At 44.2% G+C, this 21,603-nt stretch overlaps 3 protein-coding genes across 13 annotated transcripts in view; 2 read left to right on the top strand and 1 right to left on the bottom strand.

Moving 5' to 3' along the window:
- Positions 1 to 10,413, bottom strand: part of LOC118514420 (division abnormally delayed protein) — a 124,962-nt gene extending 114,549 nt beyond the window's left edge. The window contains exons 1-2 of one of the 8 annotated variants that reach the window (XM_036061310.1): positions 10,190 to 10,413; positions 8,562 to 9,246 (exon numbers count right to left, since the gene is read on the bottom strand). In XM_036061310.1, coding sequence (XP_035917203.1) covers positions 8,562 to 8,835 — 274 coding nt within the window. In that variant the 5' untranslated portion in view covers positions 8,836 to 9,246; positions 10,190 to 10,413. The other 7 variants (XM_036061309.1, XM_036061311.1, XM_036061316.1 and 4 more) reach the window with 7 other exon arrangements.
- An 819-nt stretch (positions 10,414 to 11,232) lies between these two features.
- Positions 11,233 to 12,831, top strand: LOC118514419 (transmembrane protein 43 homolog). The gene is made up of 3 exons (XM_036061308.1): positions 11,233 to 11,482; positions 11,556 to 11,779; positions 11,854 to 12,831. The coding sequence occupies exons 1-3, from the start codon at positions 11,387 to 11,389 to the stop codon at positions 12,659 to 12,661; spliced, it is 1,128 nt and encodes a 375-aa protein (XP_035917201.1). The 5' UTR covers positions 11,233 to 11,386; the 3' UTR covers positions 12,662 to 12,831.
- Positions 12,832 to 13,511: 680 nt separating this feature from the next.
- The window catches only part of LOC118514418 (protein ECT2), a 70,586-nt gene continuing 62,494 nt past the window's right edge, over positions 13,512 to 21,603 (top strand). For 3 of the 4 annotated variants that reach the window (XM_036061305.1, XM_036061306.1, XM_036061304.1), the window contains exon 1: positions 13,512 to 14,831. In XM_036061305.1, the coding sequence (XP_035917198.1) occupies positions 14,561 to 14,831 (271 nt within the window). In that variant the 5' untranslated portion in view covers positions 13,512 to 14,560. The remainder of the gene's footprint in view (positions 14,832 to 21,603) is intronic. The other variant, XM_036061307.1, reaches the window with a different exon arrangement.

The raw sequence follows: 21,603 nt of genomic DNA, 5'->3' as shown, positions 1-21,603 counted from the left end.
CTGACATTCAAACGACTTTCAATGACATGAGGTACGTGCTCTTTTAGATGAAAATTTTCTCGAGATGAATTTAACCTTCATGCTTAACAAGAATGCTGGTTTCCTTCCCGCAAGACCCTGGGACAGCATTAAATGACTCATAATTTACGGCAACGCGGAGTAGACTTTATAGCGTGTCCTTCTCAGCCAGATTTCCCACACTGATGTTGGTATGGGTGAGGGGCTGTGGTTGTTGTACTGCTATAAAATCGCTCTTTTAAATCCATCGCATACCAGACAGGAAAAACTTCACTCGCTCGATCTAAACATATCACGAGAAGATTAATTCCCCCATCCTAAAGCCTTTAAGCTCGAGCATCCTGGGAATACTCCGGTCCGGTAAAAAGCTTTCTAAATCAAAAACCCACCGAGAGGAAGGTCATGGTGCTCTGGTACATTCCTGTCGACACCCGTTGTCTCGTCCAAGTGCACCGGTGCTCTCCTGGAAGTAATCAAGGTTGTGCTAACGCCAGTGCGAGCGTCATAGGGGTAGGCCTAAACCCAGCTTCACAACATGATACAGACACACCTCAGCGCCTGGTCCCTCTCTCTCTCTCTCTCGCCGACTCCGACCATGGTGGTGGTGGAACGCCATAAAACAACGAGATCATAAATGTTTATGCTCGCAACTCATAAATTGATATAAATACATTGCACCCCAGGACCGGTGTGCTCTCGCCGTGGCCGTGGTGTTCTGCTGCTGCTTTTATTTGAAAACAGTTTAATGCTGCCCTGGCTGTTGAGTTTAATAGTTGAGGGTACTGGTAGTACACAAAACGCTGGCCCAAACAATCCGCCGGGTGTTTATTTCATTTCCCTTCGCAGTTGCGTTGTTATGGTTAGCGCAGTATGATTATTGGGCAAGAATTTGAGCGAGCAGTGAAGGTTTTGGTAATAAACTTTTGGGGGATTCTTTACAAAACAATAGTTGTAGTTTTAATCCAAAATGTATCAGAACAAGAGTACAAAAAACTAAAGAAAATGCAGAATGAAATGAAGATACAGACTCTGAAGGCCAGTCTCTTAGGTCTCCATCTGCAGACCTCTGATACCTCAATTCAACTTCAAATATGCTTCCAAAAAGGTAACCCAAGGGTAGCGCACTTTTTTATGGCATAGGTCCTTCATATATCGTACTCTTGCTGCTTCACTGACAATGCGCATCCAAACTATCAGTACCGGGGGGGGGGGGGGGGGGGGGGTAAACCCTCGTAACAGAAGTTCCTTCCGCTCGCCTGACGCTAGAATTTATAGCACCAATAATAATCCTACCAGCCTCCGACGCTAAAAAGCACACACACACACACGGAACGCTTTATAGTATGGAACGCATTTTTTTATAACCATAAAACGAACGCTTTGTTTTCACCATAACGACCACTAGCCACTTGTTTCAGGACGTGGGCTCACCTGTGCCCTTAATCCGCATGTAACGACAACGACGAATCTTTCGCCCACCCTTTCAAACAGGCTCGTCACACCGGACAGCACAAAAACCGGCTGGCCTCGTGGACATTGTGCATGCCCTTTGCAATGACGCACACACACACACTGTGCGTTTGATGAATCGGTAGAAACTATGACTATGTGTGACTCATCGAAACCCTTCTTGGAGAAGCCACGTTTTTTAGTGGCGCAAGGCAACATAATCGTCAAGCAAGACTTTTGGTCATTGAAAAAACCTTCCCAACACGAATTGCGTTGACGACCTACGACAAGCGATCAGTGTAGCCGCTGTTGTCGTCGTACTTGTGGCTTCGCCCTTATCAACCCTGCCAATTTCTGATGTGTGGATCCCTTTTTCCTCGCAAGTGTTTGCTGCCGCCGTACTGCTTCTTCTGCTCCACAGGGTTGCATACAATGCATGGAGGTGGGGAAGAAGCAGTTTAAGGCTGGTTAACACCACAGCACCGTTTAAAATGTAAACAAACGGTCATGTTATTATCAGTAAGTATGTCGATAAGAGTGCTGGAAAAGTGTGCTACGTGCATGCAAACGCTGGAGGGTTTCGAGGGGTAAGACGAGCTGGTGGACTTAGGACCAGCTGATACTTTGAGCGTAGTGTGTGTTTTTGCTGTTGCAGATTTACTTTTTGTTAGGCAATATCTGTAAGGTACTCTTGGGAACCCTCAAGAACTCTTCAGGACAGCGTTATCGACAATTTTGTAATTAATAAAAACTGGTTAATATAATAAGAAGACACTAGAGCCTCACTGCCATGGAAAATCCGCAGCAAACCATCGCAACGGAACCAGTGTGACGCCACAACAACTGATTGCAATCCCGAGACCCTGAGCTCTTCAATCACAACATTGGGAACGCACTGTTTACAAACATTTCATGTGTCATGCTGCCGAGGCGCTGCTCCCATGGCCGGCGTGACGATAGGGGTGCGTTTGGGGTGGGCATCGTTCATGATACGATCAGCAGTAGTGCGCACCCTTGCTTTGTCAACCCGTTGTTACCGAGCAGCCTGAGACATCTTCCTGCTCTTCTTCTGAGATCTGAGACACATTTTGGGGGTCAATATACACTTGCCGTGGAGGTTGGGTCTTATCGGCCAATCGAGGGAGAGGAAAACGATGAGGCAGAATGGGTGGAAAATTAGAACACACTTTCGATATCAGTGCGACGATGCCTATCTGCAGCAAGCTTAGACGATACCGCGCCTGCAGACTGAATGCGGGTGTGTACTGGACTGGGGTGGAAGTTCTGCATGTCCGCCGCACGTGTTCTTCGGCGCAAAACGATATCACCAAACCGACAACCGGGGCTCTGGTTGCTTTTTCCTTGCCGTCAATCAACTTTTATTAATTTAGCACCCTACGCCACATGGAATGTTATGTACGGAGGGATCAGTTCTTTTCTTGATGTGCTACGAGCTGAAAGGTATATTTTGCTGAAAGAATTTTCCGCCCTTTTTTCATGCAGGACGCAAACTGATGAAAATCTAGATCCAGCTTCTAGTAAGTAGCCTTAGCTCTTGCTTCATCCCTTTTTAATCAACTACACGTGGTGCAGTTCTCAGTATTCCCTTTGGTAGGTTACCGTTTCTGCAGTAACGATCATCACCGTGGCATGATCACGATGATGAGACCGATGATTCACAAACGGAACTGTTTCTGCTGCTACTGCTGCTGCTGCTGCTCATTTTGCTCAATTGCGTATTTATTTTAGCTACCGTGTAAATAAACAACATGCACCCTAGGCTCTTTGACTCGGGGTATCGACACCGGTATGGCTAGGGGCAATATCTCCCCCCTCTCCCTCGCGATCCAAATGCCGAATGTGACCGGATGCAAAGGGTTTTTGCCGAGCTGGGGTTTATTTTTGTAGCGCCGGTGAAGAGTGACAACCGTTCGGGGAGACACATTCCGCATTTGATGAAACGAAAGATGTTGCCCACAACGACCAACTGTCGTCTCCGGGTAGTGTCTTAATTATTGACAAGAATGCTTCGGCTGAAAGACTTGCTACGGTTCAACGATGTTACATCTTTGGCGAACGAACCGTTTTCGGGGGTAATCTAATAATCTGTACATTCTTACATCCTCAACAGCAGCAAACGGTAGTTTGGGACAGTTTCTTCGAACGTTTTGAACACCGCAAAGCACGTGTATACTTTAGTATCGTCGAGAAATGGAAACCATAAGGATAGAAAGTGCTGCAAGCGCTTAGGAAAATGGACAAGAGGATACAGACTAGTGGTGGGGAAAACCTTTAACCTAAAGAAAAGCGGTTGGGTTTCCGGTTTCGGAGAATGCGACAAACTAAGGACAACATGGAACTCCTAACAACAGCAGGATCATAATGCATATTTTCACCATCCAGACAATGTGATAGCTCCAGCTTCCTTTAGCATTTTCGTCGCTGAAACTGTGGTAACCTAAAGCAATGTGTCCTTTTCTTCTATTTCCCGGAAAGAAAATGACATAGAAATCATGAAGCTAATTTCCTGGGACCCAATTAAAATTGGAATTTAAATCATATTTTCTAGTGGGAAGTGATATTTAGAAAACAAAAATCAGCTACATTGGCCACCTAACAAAAGGTGCTGGAAGCAACAGAAGGTGCTCGTTTTATGACAAAAACTGCAAATCTTTTCGACAAGCCTCTCTTGGCGTTACAGCACAGCTAACAAACACAATACACCTTTTGAGCATGTTTCGGCAAGGCATAGCTTTACCAACAACCAAACCAAAAAAATCTTCGGCACTTTTTATGTTATGCGCCCCCGGTAAAGCGACATCTCTGGAAGAACGGGGGAGGAGGAACAAAAAAAAACAAAAGCCCAAACTCCCGATGACCCGATGAGATTGTCCGGTCACAAATGCACGAGGCGCACCAGCATCATCATCAACATCATCGTCCACACATCCACCCGACGGAGCGCTGCAAAAAGTCGTAAAATCAATTTTTATTGCTCTATTTCTTCTCCGGTGTGCTTCCCACGACGATGGATGGAGGTAGCAGCAGCACACCGGCACGGAAGATTAGGGAGTTGGCGTTCGGCCGTGGTCCGTTTACACACAAAGCACTGGTATACGGGGCCCAAGGCTTCATTCTATTCATGCTGGAAGAAAAGGCTCAAGAGCCATGCTCACCGGGAGGTCCTGTGCGAGTCCTCGCCGGTGTCCTGCACCGCTGTGCGCCCAAGCTATTCTTGGTATGAACGGACGAAAAAGCACAACAGTTAAGTCATGACCAAGGGGCGAGAAAAAAAAATGCACCCACCAACTGCCATATCCTTAGAAGCAAAATCAATTGACCTGTGCCGAAAGGCGGTCATTATAACGGTGCACTCAAGTGACCGTGGAAAATTCGGAGCGAGTGGCGGCTGGTTTGCTGAACTAGGAGAAATAAACTGAAAGGTTTGCAGTAAGACAGACAATTTCGAGCTACAGGTTTTTACAGATGTAATGGTAGAAGTATGGGCGAATGTTCTAATTAGAGGGAATTTTGAACGAATAGTCCAATGAATAGCCTCAACAAGCAGGTTATCGAACAAACTTTTTTGCAATTTTAAATTGCCGAAGGTAAAAACTAGAAATAAAAAAATATCGAAAAATCAATTGATAATAGAAAACTAATTAAAAATTGTGTATAAGAAAATTATTTAATTAAGAAGGGTTAGCATTATTAATACATTAACAAATTAATATAGAAAAGAAGAGTAAAGAGAAGAAACCAAAGAAAAATCGGTAAAACTCTCATAAGAACGAAAACAACACACACACTCAAACGCCGTACCGTAACCTAACTGAATGAAACTGGTCCTTATGCATACAATGGTGCAACATAAAGCATAAGTTGCAGTTGTCTAATTAACAAAGAAAACAAAACCCACATCGGAACGGCAACAAACAACCAGGAAACACCTAACACGGTAAAAGGGCAACGCTACAAAAAATATGTGAGAAATGGGATCAAACAATCACAACAAAGAATGAAAGGAAAAAAAGGGCGCGCACACACACACACATTTATGCTATGGAACAGTAAGCAAAAGGGCTTCTACTATTATACATCCTACGTTGAATAGTTTCAGTCTCAAATAGGTAAAGAAAAAAAACGCGAAGGGAAGAACGAAACAAGGTGAACACACCAGATAAGCGCACACCGTCGCAATAGAGCGTCGTGGGTATAATGGAATCCTTTTTTCTCGGTCGGTTCACAGTTCCCCGTTCGACCCTATTATCTACCGAAAACAAGTGTATTTAAAGGTGGAAAATGCACCCGATTGGGAAAACACGATAAAGGGAAAGAAGAGGCAAGAACCGTATGTTCCGTCGTCTTCTGGCCGAAAAAAAGGGACGCCCAGGTAGATGCGTTCCGATCAGAACTGCTGATCGTCCCGGGGTCGTCCTTCCCTTAGGTCGTGAGAAGTCAGCAAAGATATACGGTCGGATGGTTCTGAATGGCGGGGTAAACAAAAAAAAAACATGATTTCTACGCACTCGAACTTCAGAGTCAGCCGGAGGTGTTTCGAGTGAGGGTTTGCAATGAAATAAAAATTTGCCACCGTGATAAATGTTGGATCAAAACCCGGGTCAAAGAAGGATCCGTTTCGGGATCTTGCAATGGGCGAAAAGGAATCGAAAAGGTCAACCAATCAGCTTAGGTGTACCCCATTTTGCTCTCATTATTCTAGCGGCATCAAACGGCTAGCACCCCAACCCACCGGCGGTTGAATGGATGAAGTTGACATTTATCTTACGCTTTCCTCTTCTATCCCCAACAACGCTCTCCCTGCCAATTCAATCCGGTAGGCATATAGGTTCCTGTCGAGGGTCTTCGAAGGGCAGATCTAACCTCTCCGCAAAAAAAGGTACGGAACAACTTCATCCATCTGGTCCGCTGTTACCGGAAGCTTTCCGGTGATTTCCGCACGGATGAACAACCCCGGCAAGGATCAATGGAATCCATTCCCGGACTTCACGAACTGATCCTTAATGTTTGCGCACTGGGCGGCGAGGGAGCGATGGGGGAGGTTTTTTTTCAATCAATTTCGGATTGATACGCGCTCATAGGCGCCTCCAGGCTTTTGGAGCACATTTTGATTAAGCGCGAGCGCCAACTAGAGAGACACCGTAGCAGGGATTTGCTTACCGACTGGCTGACCTTTTGGGAATTGCGTGTACGGGATTGCTGGGATTAGCTAGGAAAATGGGGCAAGGAAATAAAAAAACGACATTGCCTACACACTTTAGCGGGTGGGATTTGCTGCTTCTCGAGTATTTTAAAACTTTGTTTACTGGACGGATTAGTTCTACCATCCAAAGGTTTATATTAAATCCCGTTTTTGTGCAAAGAAAGCAAACATTTACTTCAAGTTGGAAGCTTCAAATCAAGCACAGCAATTAATATTTGTACGCCATTTCGTGACTGTTTTGATTTTGCAGACGGTGAACACACCTCTCTGTGGTGGTGATTTCGATCGGTCACCCCTAATCATGACCGATATTTATGTGTGACCCAACAGTGTCCAAACGAATGGTGATAAGGTCTGGCTAATCGGAATCTGGGTGATTATGATTACTTGCCTGGCAGACAGCAGGAGCAGAACAAAATAGCAGCAGACAAAAATATCTTATCGCACACCCTCCAGCTGACGGTGGTTGCCTGGCCGTCCAAACATAGCCCGTGCCCGGAGTAACGATTAGATGATGATAAATGAAGGAGCACAGGTTTCGATCACCTGATTACACCTGATCCAAAACAATCGAGCTGGGTGGTGAGTGGTTAAAATAGTGCTAGTCCAAGAAGCCACGATGAAGCTACAAGAAGAGTAACATCTCAGCTCAGTCTAGAATCAAATCTCGGGTATATAAAGAGCGTCTTAGTTCTCAAGAGCATGTATGCATTAAAAAAATTTATTTGATTTGATTTAAACCAAATCAAAACATCCAAAAACAACATTTAATTCCGATTTAAATCCCTCGAAACAAAACAATCCGGAAACTTTATAAAACCATCCCACACGCCACGTGACGACAATCAATTGTCATAGGAAGGTTTCACACTTCAAACAAAACAAATCCCTTGCTTTGCCTTTAATTTTATTGAGAGAGGGATTACAAAACGATGGGTGGCCCTTTATGTGCTAGACCAAAATAATAAAAAGGGATCACCTGGACCTGGGAAACAAAACTGTGGGCTTTAAAAATAAATAAAAACCCAGCCTTTGTTTTTGGCGATATCAATCATATCACGTCCCTTTGAGGAGGGCCAGCAAGGGAAACAATAATTGGAGGACTATTCCCTTCTCGATGGTGCGATTTATGTTTTATTCGGCAGGTCTGGTGTCACGCGATCGATCAACAAATCGTGCAAATCTGACACTTGATTTCTGAAATCGTTGGAAAGACTCCACGCGAACTCCACACGCAGACGTTTGAAGCGTTTTGGTTTTTAAAGGTTAAAATTTAGTAAATAAAGTTTTTTCCTAATCATTTTTTTTAAGTATAAAAAATCGTTTAATTTCCTGATGCTTGCCTATTTTTCTCACCCCGGTATTAAACCACCGATGGGTTATGATTGCAGTTTATCATGCTGCAAAATCATTAGCCAACATCGACGAAGCATTCTTAAGGGCTCCGAAGTTGCGCACACATACACGTGGCCCTCGTTTTGTTCACAGTAACCGAACGAAAGAAGTATGACTCATATCCGGCTTCCGTTTTTCCTTGCTACATATTATCGTTTCGCAGGAAAGGCAACAAAAAAAAAGCTAGGGGAAGATGGTGAAAGAGTTTCCGGAAATCACCCAACTCTCTGGGATTTTTGTACACTGAGGGAAAATCAATTTTGGCAAAAAAATGGAGGGAAATGCACCGCAGGCACGACACATAAGGATGTGGGTTGTTCTAGGGGGACCAAAAAAAAAAACAATTTCCAGGAATAGAATTTCCGATCGATCGCTATAGAAGGGTTTTGGGTATGGGATAACAGAACTCTCTCCAATGTAATGCGCGGTTTCTAACCTGCGTACCGGCCCCCCTGTTCGTATCATCAGTCCTTACCTTGACTTGCCACGCTGACGGTCACATTGATGGAGGAGAAGAAGTTGTTGACACGCTCGCAGGACATCAGTGAGCTGGAGTGGTGTGGTGGCTGTTCCCGCCCACCGGCCGTTGTGTCCCGGGCCGTCCGGTGCACCCGGGACCACGTGGACGGTACGGAGGATCCACTGACGAGGGTGACCAGTGCCAGCGACAGGACGACGAGACGCAGTGCCATGGTCGGGGACAGTGTGCAGCAACTGTAGCAGCTTCGTAATCCACGCGATCGAGACATATTTCACCACCAACAGAGGGAAGGATGTTTCACGCACCCGCACACAGACACTTTTTTTCTTAACCTTACTCTTTTTTTACCACACTCAACACAAACCCCTTTTGCTTAATTTCCTTGCACACTTGCTTTAGAACTTCATGTGGGGTTGGGAAAACTTATTGCACACACCTTGGCATATAGACACACACAGAGATACACACACTGGACACTTTTTGATTGAAACAAAAAACATACATTAACAACCGACTACTCCAGTAGGCCGCGTTCAAACACACACGCGAAACACACCACGACCGGGACACCTTTTTCTTCCCTTACGGAGGGAAGCAAATTTTTGGGACACTTTTTGTTTACACTTTCTGCACCGAATAACACTACCATTTGAGAAGCAAGTGAGAAAAGTTTTTTATGCTATTTGGAAATCAAAATACATTTACTTTAATTTAAAAGGACTTCTTTTACACAGCGAGGAAAACTTATGTGGGTATATTAATAGTTCACGAGTGCCGATTAAATAAAACTCAACTCATGCAGCAGAGCATGTTGCTTTTATACTAAATTTCATACGACTAAAGCCAATGGTTACTTTGGTGTAAACTGTTTTCTAACAGCCTACTTCGTTTACAGGATTAATTGAAAGGTTAAAAATGCGTGATTAATTCGCCAACACCAAATGCATCACCATAGTAACAACACATTCGCATCCAAAGTAAGCTGTTTCGCGAGATGTGCGCACACACATCGGAACCGGGATGATAAACGGAACGGCCCAAATCTGCGAGCTCACACAACAAATACCACGACGCAACCAGACGGACCCCAGCGCTTATTGCATACAGTGGTGGTGCATTTCGAGCTGCGCACCTATACCGAAAACCACTTGTGCAGCAGCGGCAGGCAGCATCAGCTGATGATGATGCTGACGTTTTTGCCGTTTTTTTATGTGTATGCTCTCCTTTGCTTTGCTGTACGACACCGCGCAACACACACTTAAAGCACTCCTTGATGCACATCTATTGATGAATTCTTTTGACTGTTTGCCCGAAGCATCTCAATTCCCACGGTTTTGCCTTGCGGAGGGTGAATTTCGCAAATTAGCCGGCAAAGGATGTATTCGCCCACATGTTCTTACCCAACGCGAATTTCCACACGGCTTTCCTTCACGACAAATAGCACGGTCCAGGATACCAGGTGAGCACGGCGATTCCTTCTTCTATTACTGCACTTGTTTTGTTTATTAGTACACGTATCAATCAACACCCCCTTCTTAGGCCAACAGCAACAAACGGCACCGAGCTCCAACGGAGTGTGTGTGTGCGTGTCTGGATGCCTGTCTGTCTGTCTACACACGTACGTTCGCAACAACCTTCAAGATACTGCCTTCCTTCCGGCGCACAACGTTTGCCCGCTCCGCAACCGTTCCGAGTCGCGCCGTGTAGGAGGTGGTGGTTCCGAAGCTGTTTTGCTGATGGTGTGGCGCACACACCGTTAAAGCACACGCAGTAAAGTCGCCGGAGCGCGAGCGCGAGACAGTACACCTCCGACCCGGTTCACCTTTTTCGCTGAACTATACCAGCAATAGGCCTTTTTTCGCATTATGTGCAATGGTGCCGATGGACAGGTTGACCGTGTCGTAAGCCCATAGTTAGGGAAACGTGAAACAGAGCTAGGCGAAGTGTGCGTGAGAGTGAGACAGAATGCAAACAGTTGGGATGATGTGTAATGGTAATCGGACATAACGGCTAAATCTTCGACGACTTAAAATGTTATGCTTAGAAATGAAATCTTTTGACAAAAATGGTTATAATAAAAGGCACTGAGTTTTAACAGTAGTTGAGTTGTGTATGATATTTTATTTCATGCAAAATTTCGTTCTTAATTTTAAAAATACCACACTTGCTAAAATTATAGCAACAGCACTATCGTTTTCTCGTTCTACTAGGATGCTCTTTCTCTTTTCCACGTGGCACAATAGGCTCGCGCGCTAATGCTTACTGGACAAGTTTTCCAAAAAGCCTTTTCGGAATAAAAATTTGAACAGAAATACGTTTGATAAGGTTTGCATTTTATATACGTTTTGATCAGTGTAATATTGTGAACATATATTTTTTAGATAAACCTACACACGAAGAGAGTTGCAAGTAGATACAAAAAAGCTAAACAAATGGTTTATAGATTTTGCTTTTGATGGGTAATATGACAAGGTAAACAATAAGATTGATTTAACCTCAAAAAATGATACAGGTACCTTTGAGTGTAATGCCCTTTATTTTCTTTGCTGCTTTTCGTTCCTTTCTCGCTATGAACAGACATACAAATCCACAAAAAAATATCTTTTTCACGATAGGTTATTATTTCCATAAAACTTATGACGATAAAAGCCTCCACTGTGCGAACATTTTATAGCACAGCTGTCAAATGCGGAACTGTCATCTTTTCTCTCAGCGAAATGAAAATAAACAACTTGCCGGTGAAAATTGTTACGAAAACACCTTCCATGAAGTTGTAGTTATAAAACAGTTGGATTTGCCCTTAAATTAGTCTCCTCACAATGCGGTTTATGGACGCACTGAAATCATGCTGGGTAACCACCCTGTTTGGTGCGATACTGTTGCTAGCCGGCTCCACACTTCTCATTTGGAACGAGGTAAACAGTACGAAGTGCTTTGTGTGCCCGTTTTACCACCAAATGGCTAATCTGTTTTGTTGTTTTCTCGTAGGGACGCACCATACGTATTCTACTTTCGCTAGAAGAAGCCCTGAACGATGCAGTGACAGTAAGTGCCGATAGTCCGTACGAAAAGCAGTACGAAGGGCGTTTGGTTCACCTGAACGGGGCGCTGTCAACGGGCGAGCCGCTAACCGAACCCGACTACAACATCCAGGTGCAAGCGGTGAAGCTAAAACGACGCGTTCAGATGTACCAATGGGTCGAAGAATCGATGTAAGGAGATTGGCGTTTGTGGCTAAGAACTTACACCTACAATTGTATTCGTTTGTTTTTTTTTTTCGTTGCAGTGAAAACCGCTTCGGAGAATCCGTCGCTACAGTAGAGACGGAAGATCGATCCTACTTTTACAACAGAGAATGGCGCGACAGTTTGATCGACTCCCGCAGCTTCTACATACGCACCGGCCACCACAATCCTACCTCGTTCCCCATCGACTCCACCGTACACCTTTCGGAGCATGTCCATGTTGGTCCGTACGAACTGGGCACTGCAGCGAAAGAGCGCTTCAAAACCTTCCAAGAGGTCACTTCCGACACGCGTCCGGAAGATCCATCGGTTAGGATGCACTCGGGACTGTACTATCACTGCAACGATATATGGAATCCGGAAATCGGTGACATACGGATACAGTTTGCGTACGCCGGACTCGAAGGCTCGTACGTGACCGTGGTGGGAAAGCTGGAAAATGGCGAAATAGTACCGTACGAATCGACACACTTTCGCAAAGTTCTGCTGCTCGAACCGGGCGAACACAATCTGCACGACATCTTCCGCTTCGAGCATCAGCAGCAGCGTACGACCACGTGGTCCGTACGCTTCATTGGCTGGGTTTTGCTGTTTTTCGCCACCATTTGCTGTGCCACGATTTTGCAACATCTGGCCAGAGAGCACCGTGCTTTGCGAATGTTCTTCCCCGACTGCAATTTTACGCTTTCGACCAACGTAATGCTGTCGTTTTCGGTCGCGCTGGTGATTGTTTCGATTGCGTGGATCTTCCATCGACCGTGGTTGGGTGGTGGTTTGCTGTTTGCCGCAATGTCACCATTTTTGTACTGTGCTCGTGGAATTATGGGCAGCTATGAGCGGATGGACTGAAGCGGGGGAACTGGCGATAAGTTCGGACTAATTTATAGGTTTTTACCAAAACTAACTTGTCATTTTAGGTGTAACATGCGATATTGATAAGTGTCTTGCGTTTCTGTGTTTTTTTATGGAATTAATACTCACGAATAAACCAATTTAACAATTTTGTTCTTAATCGAAAATTATTAACGTACAGTGCGTGACAATAGGGAATGAGGTTCTAATTTCTGAGGATAGCTTAGTAATATGAGCATCATACATTTTTACTACTAGTTAAGCTGAATCAAATCTTGTATTATGTATTAAACATGTTCAAATAATGTACAAAATAGCAACAGTTTAGATAAAACTAAACAATCATCATTCCGTTAATTCAAATTTTGAACGCCTTGCCTGTACTGGCAGCACTGCCGCATTAGCTGTCAATCGTGAAGTACTAGAGCCGTTGCACAGTGGTTGTCCTCACAGCAATCTTTTTCTTCAGCAATGGATGTTATAATAAACATCCAAACAAAAAAGTCCTTGAAGAGCAGAGCTGAAAATTTGATTTTCCCGTTATTTTTTCATAAAATAACTCCAACTGGAAGCATAGTAAATAAATGTAGTTTCATTCAAATTTTAAAAATAAACCGTTTTCGTTAACTTACGAATACGTCCGCTTCATCCATGATTCAACAATTTTAGACCTCAGATGACTTTATATAGGTGAATGACTTTTTTCTCACAAATTCATATTCGTTTGCTGTGCAAAACATAAATTTTGTAGAGTTTTAAATTTTTTAATTAAAATTATAAACTCCTTCCGTTGTCCGCATGACCACCCCGTGTGCCACAGCTCAGCTGTCACTTTCAAAACACAACCGTAAACTCAGCAACTGACAACGAACGACGCACCGAACCAGGCCACAACACAATCGTTTTCGTCGAGTGCGTCGCGCACGATCGCGAATGATCGCTCCCGGTACGCCGTGTCTGTGTGTATTGCAAAAAAGAAGGGAAAAAAGTGAAGTATGATGCAGTTTTCCACGCGAAGGCATCGTCGGTAATATCCGTACGTTATTTGTCCGGGCGGCAGCGTGCTTGCTTTGATTTCGGTCGGTGCGAGAAGTGCAGGTGCGAAGCGCACCACGGCGTCAGATCGTAGTAGGGCTTCCTATGCTTCTGCACGCTGTGTTAAAAAGTGCTTGTGTTGCTAGTGTTGCTAAAGTGATTAGGCGGTAAAGAATCGTGTTGGTTGAATAATTGTGTATAGCTTGCGTTCGATTTTCGATCGAAAAACCCGGGAGTGTGCACAGTTTTTCCGAGGTAGCAAAACCTGTTCTAGAAAGGTTCGCTCGTTCGTTTGCCTGTATGAGCGCGTGCGTGCGTGCGTTTATGTGTGTGTGCCGTGTTGGGTTATACCCGGTGGAAGAAGAAGGAAGCGCGAGTGCGCGCGCAGCATAAGCCTCGCCGAGCCTCTCGGTAAATACGGGCGCCGTGCAGTGCATGTGTGTGAGTGCATGTTGTGTAAAAGCGTGTGCGAGCGTGTGTGAGTGTATGTCCATGTGCAAACAGCTCGTCCCATAATCGCGGTACCAATTCCAGCATCCAAAAGGCATTTTTTTTTCTATTGCTGTGTCGCACATAATCAATGCTCGTGGTTCCTTGATAACGTTTATTTTACATTTTCAAATACACAAATACAAATACAAAAAAAAAAACATCCCCGGAAGGTATCAATCTTAAATTTCTGCATTGAAACCAAACAAAAAGAAACCCCACATTAAAGAAAGAAAAAGAGAGATCAAACAAGAATACCCGGGTTGACTGCAATTTTTCGGAAGAGCTTGCAAGCAACAAGTGCACTGACCCTCTTTGGTCCGCGATCCTCCAACATTCCAGCACGCTTTTTACGCACAGCTTTACAAAACGATGAAAGAATCACTATCGCTGCATGAGAAGAAGGTCAGCATAATGTCGGGTGCCGGAGGCGGTGGAGGTGGTGGCGGCAGCGACGGGCCCGAGGATGCCGGGCTGTCCGATAAGAAATTGATCCCGATCACGCATTTGCCTGCTGCGTGCCAGAAGAATCCATTACAACCGATCGAAAATACCGCCACCACCGTCATTGAGCTGCCGGTGCAGCAGGGTGGCGCAGGAGGTGGTGGTGGCACGCTACCATCAGCTGGAGGACATGTGGAAGGTAAGTTCTAGGGTGTAAGTTTTGAAAAAATGCTCCTTACCGTGGCTCAGAGTATGTCATGCTTAAGCATCCCTCATGCGGACTCTGTGTCTGTGTGCGTGTATGCTACCATAACAACACATTCCTAACGCATCGCATACTTTGATGGCTTATGTTTTCTCTCCCGAAGGCATTCATTGTACGTGCGCGTGTGTGTGAGTCTGTACTGTACTTTATTCCCTGTTCTGCCTGTATCCACTATTTCGCAGTACATTTTATTATGCGATTGCGATCTTCTTGCTTTTCTTCTTCCCTCCCATCTGGTTTATGTTGCCCTTTTTTCCCCCTTCGTTTTGTGTCCCGGTTTTGTGACCGTGTTTGTTCTCGGTTTCTCTCGTTCTCCTTCCTTCTTTGCTTTGCCCACTTTTGCGAACGTTGAGTCATGCGAGCGGCGTCGATTTGGGTGTTTTTTGAATCTTTCGAACGTTGTAACGATTTTTGACCACAACCACATATGAGTGTGTGTGTGTGCGCGAGAGAGAAAGAGAAGCTGTAAGTGAGGAAAGAGACGACGCACAAGTATGTTCAATCAAGCGTGTACGCATGTTTTGCTGTTTGTGTTGTTCCGGAATGGGGTAGAAAGAGAGAGGAAGCGAATATATTAGGATTTTTATTCTTATTTTTAAATTTATTTTGCTTAATTACTGGATCGGTCACACTTGCTAAAACTTGTTTTTGCTTTAGAGGAAAAAAAATAGTATTACAAGGGAAAGGACAGCCCTGCGGTTGCAAGGGATCAAAGGTAGATAGCTGGAAGGAATTTGATACCGATCCCCCGGAGTCCTTTGATCCCTTATCAGCTTCACCAGCTTCGGAGAAAAAAAATATATAGAGGAAGCTAGGATTTTAACAAAAAGTAGAAGAAGTAGGGTCATTCCAGACTCTGGTGATTGGCTCATAAACATGTCATGTCATAAAAATGCTACCAGACGATCTGCAAAATAATGTAATATTTCGATGAATTTTAGAAACGGCCATTTAGTGTGCTGGTCAAACAGTAGTGGCAAGTGGCAGAGCCAAACAGATGGTCGCGTTCGAAGTCTTTTGATAGAATTGGCTTGGAAGACACATGACACATGACACATATAGATGATGTCCCTTTGACTATGAAGATTCTTGGAAGATGCTACTTAGATTGTACTTGGAGGCCTTTTGGTAGCAGAGACTTTTTCGACAAAAAGATTCTTGGTAGATGAGGCTTCAACGATCAGCCATCTTGGACCTAGAAGTCTCCTGGCTGGCGAAACAAAATGGTCTCTAGATAGACGAGATCCTTGAGCGAAAAGATATTTTGGTAGACAATGCACCTATCGGCTCCCTGTCATTATTAATCATCTCGATTTTATTTTGCCGAACAGTCGCTACAATGCAATTAAACACCTTTTAAAGTATAAGCTAAGCTAAACCTTTATGCTCAACTTTTTACTTGAAGGCGTGATGAGTATATTAGTATAAATAATTATAATATTTTAATCGATCTCGATTTTTACTAACTATAAACTGACTTCTAAAAAGTAAGACAACTAATTAAAAAAATAATTATTTTGTTAAAATACATCTCACGTTGCTTGCTACTCATAATATCTGTCTTGATGTAGTATGTTATTCGACGCAAAATATAGCACATCTTCCGACTCATCCAACACCCACCAAGATTGGGTGTGATAGTGTTTATTTGGCTTCCCGCAGTCGTACAAAGACGCGCTCCAAAGACGTCATATCACATGGAGCAACAACAACAACAACAACCACAAAAAACGCATTAAAAAAATCCAACCCCCGGGTATGAGCCCGGTATGGTTTTTACGTCACGGTACGGCAAAGATGATATTCTGCGTTGTTTCATGTACAGCGCAGACATTTATTCGCATTCCATTCGAAAATACATTCTGGCTTCAATTGATATGTGTCTTGCAAATATCAATAGTAAATGGGGAAGAAACGCCGCTAAGCTATGGAAAGCCAAAACAAAAAAGCAACGCCGTTGACGATTGGGTTTGAGCCGTATGATGTCATGCATCTAAATGGGCCTTTTTTTTCTTGTACAAATTTGAAGAAGATTTGTTTAATATTAGAAAACTCTTGGATGGTTTAAATAATTTTGGGAACCAATATTTTGAATCAAACTTTATATTTTTGCTATGAAAACCTGTTGCTGCAATAAATTAATGTTTTGTGGTTTAGTCTACAGAGCAAAAAAATACACGCACACACCCAGCTCTGCCCGTAAAGGGAAACCTTAATGTGATGCTTTTTTATGTGATGTATTTTATGTGCTCCATGTGTCCTGGCGAAGATCGCATCCATTTTATGCGCTGCTCACCCCAAAGTTGTCTGGTCTAGCTGTCAGGGAAGCCCCAAAACCGACGCCACCTGTTGTTGTGCATCATGTAACCCCAAGCGAGGACGAGCGATCCTTTTTTCTTTGCCTGGTCCCGTATCAACCCCTTTTTCGCTACTGGTAAGGTGTAAGCAGCAGGAGTTTTTTTTGTTGGCTTGTCCCTGTTGTTGTATAATGTTCTCACGGTATCCATCCATATCCTTGGCCATTTTCATCCCGATGTTTCGTGTCGCGCGTTATTCTTTACCATCCGAAGCATGACGAAGGGTGCTGATGAAGAGAAAAAAAAGAAGGTTCTGTCCGTTGGTCAGTCACACTCTCTTAAAAGGGATCGCGCATTCGAGGGCAACAGGTTGATTACGTCGTCCTCTTTCAAACACTCTGTGCTCACTCTTCTGGCTGCCACTCCAATTCTTTTCCTGCCCTTTTGCTGTGTGTTTCGGATGTTGTTTGGTTCTTCTAGTTAAGAGAGCGAGAAGGGCGTGAGAAGCTATTTTAGATATGTCCTGCACTGATGACTGTTATATATCAAGTGCTTCATTAGCAGAATATTAAGGACTTCCTTAGGTGAAAAGTGAAGTACAGGGGGGTGAGTTTTTATAATTGGCTGGAACTCTTTTTTACATCCGACGAAATAGAAATTAAATTTCGCATGTAGATGAGATTCGAACTGACGGCCTCCCTAAACATTGCATGTACGACTCCTGGCACACGGCTACCCCACCGTCTTACGATTGCTGACGTACGAAAGGGATCAGGTCGCAAGAGTTTCCACCTGAGGGAACTAACATGAGTCATAATGTGCGTGAATTGACTACACCGCATCTGTGTTTTGTGAATGAAACGTACCATTCTTAGCTCACCTGCGTTATTACACCCGTTCAGCTCATCCACCCATCCACCCTCATGTGACAGTTGATGTGAGATGTGGCAATCCCGCTGACAAGGACATGGCCGCACATGAATTTGTGCGGAAAAATGGCAGTGAAAGGTGCACCGAACCCGACGAGGCGCTTATCTTACCGGCGCTGTGGTACCTGTTGAGGCTATTTTCAGACCAGGTTCTAGTAGGTGTTTTATTCTTTTGGTTTTGGAAATTTTGCACAGCGAGTAATAACTTCACGTGGCTGTAGCTGTTTTGCTTTCATGCTTCCCTCAACTGTCACTCACTCGATCGAACGATGAAAAACGTGGAAAAGGTGGAAAATCAAATAAAACACCCCGTTTCGACACGATTCAAACGAGTCGTGTCGTGCAAATGGAAACGGCGAAGCGCGTCATGTCTTTGAGTTGATGTCAAGCAGGCAACAGCAGGCACCAGGTAGGAGCTCTCCGTCGGATGCAAAGTAATGTCTCAAGCGCGTCTCAAAGTCACACAAAATGACTAATGTAACTTTGCATAATTTTTAACGAACAACGCCCTTTCGGTTTCTCGGGTCCCAAACCTTGTGCGGGGTGGGGGAGGATACGGTAAAAGGGTCAAGTTCCTTAAGACATCAGGTGCAGGAATGCTAAGCAGATGTTAATGAGCGAGAAAATGTGTGGGTGAATGTGTCTTTTCTGGTTTGTTTCGGTGTTATCCCGGTCCCAACACCGTATTCCTTTTTACCCAATTTTTTCTCATCTTATTTCTCCCAAAAAGAAGACGACTTTTTGCAATTTCTTTGGTTTCTGCTTTCAGGTGGTTTAAATTCAGTTTTCTGACGCCCAGCAGCAGCAGGGCTTTGCAGGCTCAAGGATCCGCCTCGACAAAGGGTTTCCTTCTTATTCGCCAGCTTCTAGCGGAGCAATTCTTCACCTCGTTTCTCTTAATAGGCCAGTTAATCTTTCCGCAGGGTGCGCCCAAGATCCACCCCCCCCCCTCCTCCCCCATCTTTTGAACTTCAAGATAGCTTCCAACTTTTTCTGTTTAACAAAATACGAAATGGGTTTGTGCCTCTTTTAAGGGAAGCAAACTTTTTTTTTCTTCGTTTGCTCGTTTTTGGGGAAGAAAATAAAAATGTACAAAACACCCAAACAACAACAGCACGGAAAATGAAGTACCGGCTCGTCCGACCCGCGATATTAGATACGGCGAGCACAGAGAGGGCAGAGATAAACGGAATGATGTGAAGCCTTTGCAAAGTAAGCAGCAGACAGGCTGGCCAGTAAAGCCTGGTTTAAGCAACATTTCAAATGCGAGCCTCCTTTATAGGGGGGTTTGCAAGGAGCTTGAATTCGTCTTAAAGGCAAACATCCGTTCCGTTGTTTTGTAACGTATTTTAACCCATTAGAGAGGATGTGCATGGTTGGGGCTGCCTGTTGGATGGTTTATCTCTGCAAAGTGAAGATATTTTTTTCCCTCAATGCAATGAGCAATGAGAACTTTTCTTTTAAACTGATAATTTTTCCCGGTTGGGTTTTGACTCCAAAAAAAAAAAAAATCTAAATTTTAACCTCAAAGTTTGTTAAAACCATTACAGAACCGTAAGTGTGTTGTGTGTCGCTTGGTTGACATAATTTCTCAGGTAGTGAGAACATAATCATAACGCCTTCCAATAAAAAAAACTCACCCTCCAACATCTTCTAGAAGCACCGTCGTCTGTTTGCGCTTCAAGTGAAGTTGCTCTCTTCGCTAACATCACCTTTCGCTCATCACCCCATCAGCAGCGGGACCATCATCCCATCTCCGGTCATCAGCGAACAAATGCTTGCACTCTTCCTAATCCTTTCGAGAAGATGAACGTCGTTTCGTGACGTCGTACCGTGTGTACACACTCACTCCTTCCACGACAGCTCATGGTCAACGTGGTACAGTAAAGAAACTGCGGCAAGGGTTGTGTTGCTAATTTTTTGGCTTACAGTGGATAAAGTTTTTTTCTTGTTACTCTCAAGACAAGGAAAAAAATGGACAACATTGTATCGATTTTTGAGATAATGTTTCAAAAGGTAGAGCTCTCTGCCAGAAGCTTTTTGGTGTAAAAAAGGGCGGAGTTTAAGCTTATTTAATTGCGTGTGGTCTAATTTTGACCGAACAGAGAGAGCAGCTGAAAATTTTGTTTTAACGAAGTTGATATGCCGGCTACCGTAGCTGTGGCCGATGGCTATGAAAAGGGTCCAGGAATGCTAATGCACGTTTTGCTTTGCAGTAGGTGCTGTGGTTGGTACTTGTTAACCTCTTTTTCATCAATGAGAACGTTATGTTTTTAATGTAGATTTTTACTAAAAAATAACTTTTCTTTTAAATATCAGAAAAGATATCAGAATGACATTATGACATGCATTAAATTCTATTGTACATTGTACTCGCTAGGGTTCGGTGCGTGGAATATGTCATGAGAATGACACTGAGCGACAAGGACCATGGCAGGCCCTAATTTAGATAGGATGATGACGTTAACTCGTCCACCAATAACGCGGTAAACCATAACTAATGTTGAGCACACTTGTAGCAGACGAAGAAGACGAAGCGATTGAGGAGTCTGATAAATTATGTTGAATTAAAATTAACAATTGCCATAAGTTAGTGACAATCTTCATCGCAATGTCCTCCCCAAGCAATCTAACATTGGGAAAGTTATACTATGAAGAATGCCAGGTACCGTAGCGTTTTTTGACGTCTTCGCTTGGTAGATACTTTACAAATAACTTAAAATGATAATGGAATTGTCACACGAAAGAATTCCATTGCCACAGCCGGACCAGACTTTCCAGAAACCTCCCGAAGGGACAGCACAGATGATAGCTGTTTGCTTGATAGTTCTGGGTGCAATATTTATATTCCATAATGCAACTTTTCCAACGAGTTGTGGATATTGCGGACACAATCGGATGTTGGGTCTACGGATTAACATCGAACGCGGGCGGGCTGCCAGAAGGACAAAAGTCTGGACAAGGGCGGACTACGAGAGAGAGCGAGAGAGAGGTCCGCCAAATCGTGGTAAAAGTTTGCTCCATTCAACTCGAATAGTTTAACCCTACGCTGATGCTGTACGGCGTTGGCCTCACACACACACACAGGAAAAGCTCGCTTCCACGTCGTTTCGTTCTATTACAACCTCCCTCTCTCTCTCTTTAGCGCTTTGGTGGGCGTTTAACATCCTGTGACCCCCGTCGAAACCGAAAACCCCTGCTTGGCGTGTGCATAAAGAAGGGATGAAGTGTTTAAATTGTACACAAAACTTTGCCGTTTTCAGCCGGCTGGCAACACTGCTGCACACTGGATGACCTTTTGTGCTCGGTTAGTGAAGCACCGGGAAGGACTTCCAGCAGGGTTCCTCGAAACCCTTGGCCGTTGTTAGTTCGGTTTAAGGAAGGTCGGACTGTCAACGTCGCTTACGATTCCTGTCGACCCGGAATCGCACACACGGGCGGGGGCACTGTTGGTGAGAGTTTACAGTTGGTCTGGACTAA

Source organism: Anopheles stephensi, chromosome 3 (assembly GCF_013141755.1).
Source record: "Anopheles stephensi strain Indian chromosome 3, UCI_ANSTEP_V1.0, whole genome shotgun sequence".
In the NCBI taxonomy this organism is placed as follows: domain Eukaryota; kingdom Metazoa; phylum Arthropoda; class Insecta; order Diptera; family Culicidae; genus Anopheles; species Anopheles stephensi.
This window is presented reverse-complemented; position numbering and strand designations above follow the sequence as displayed.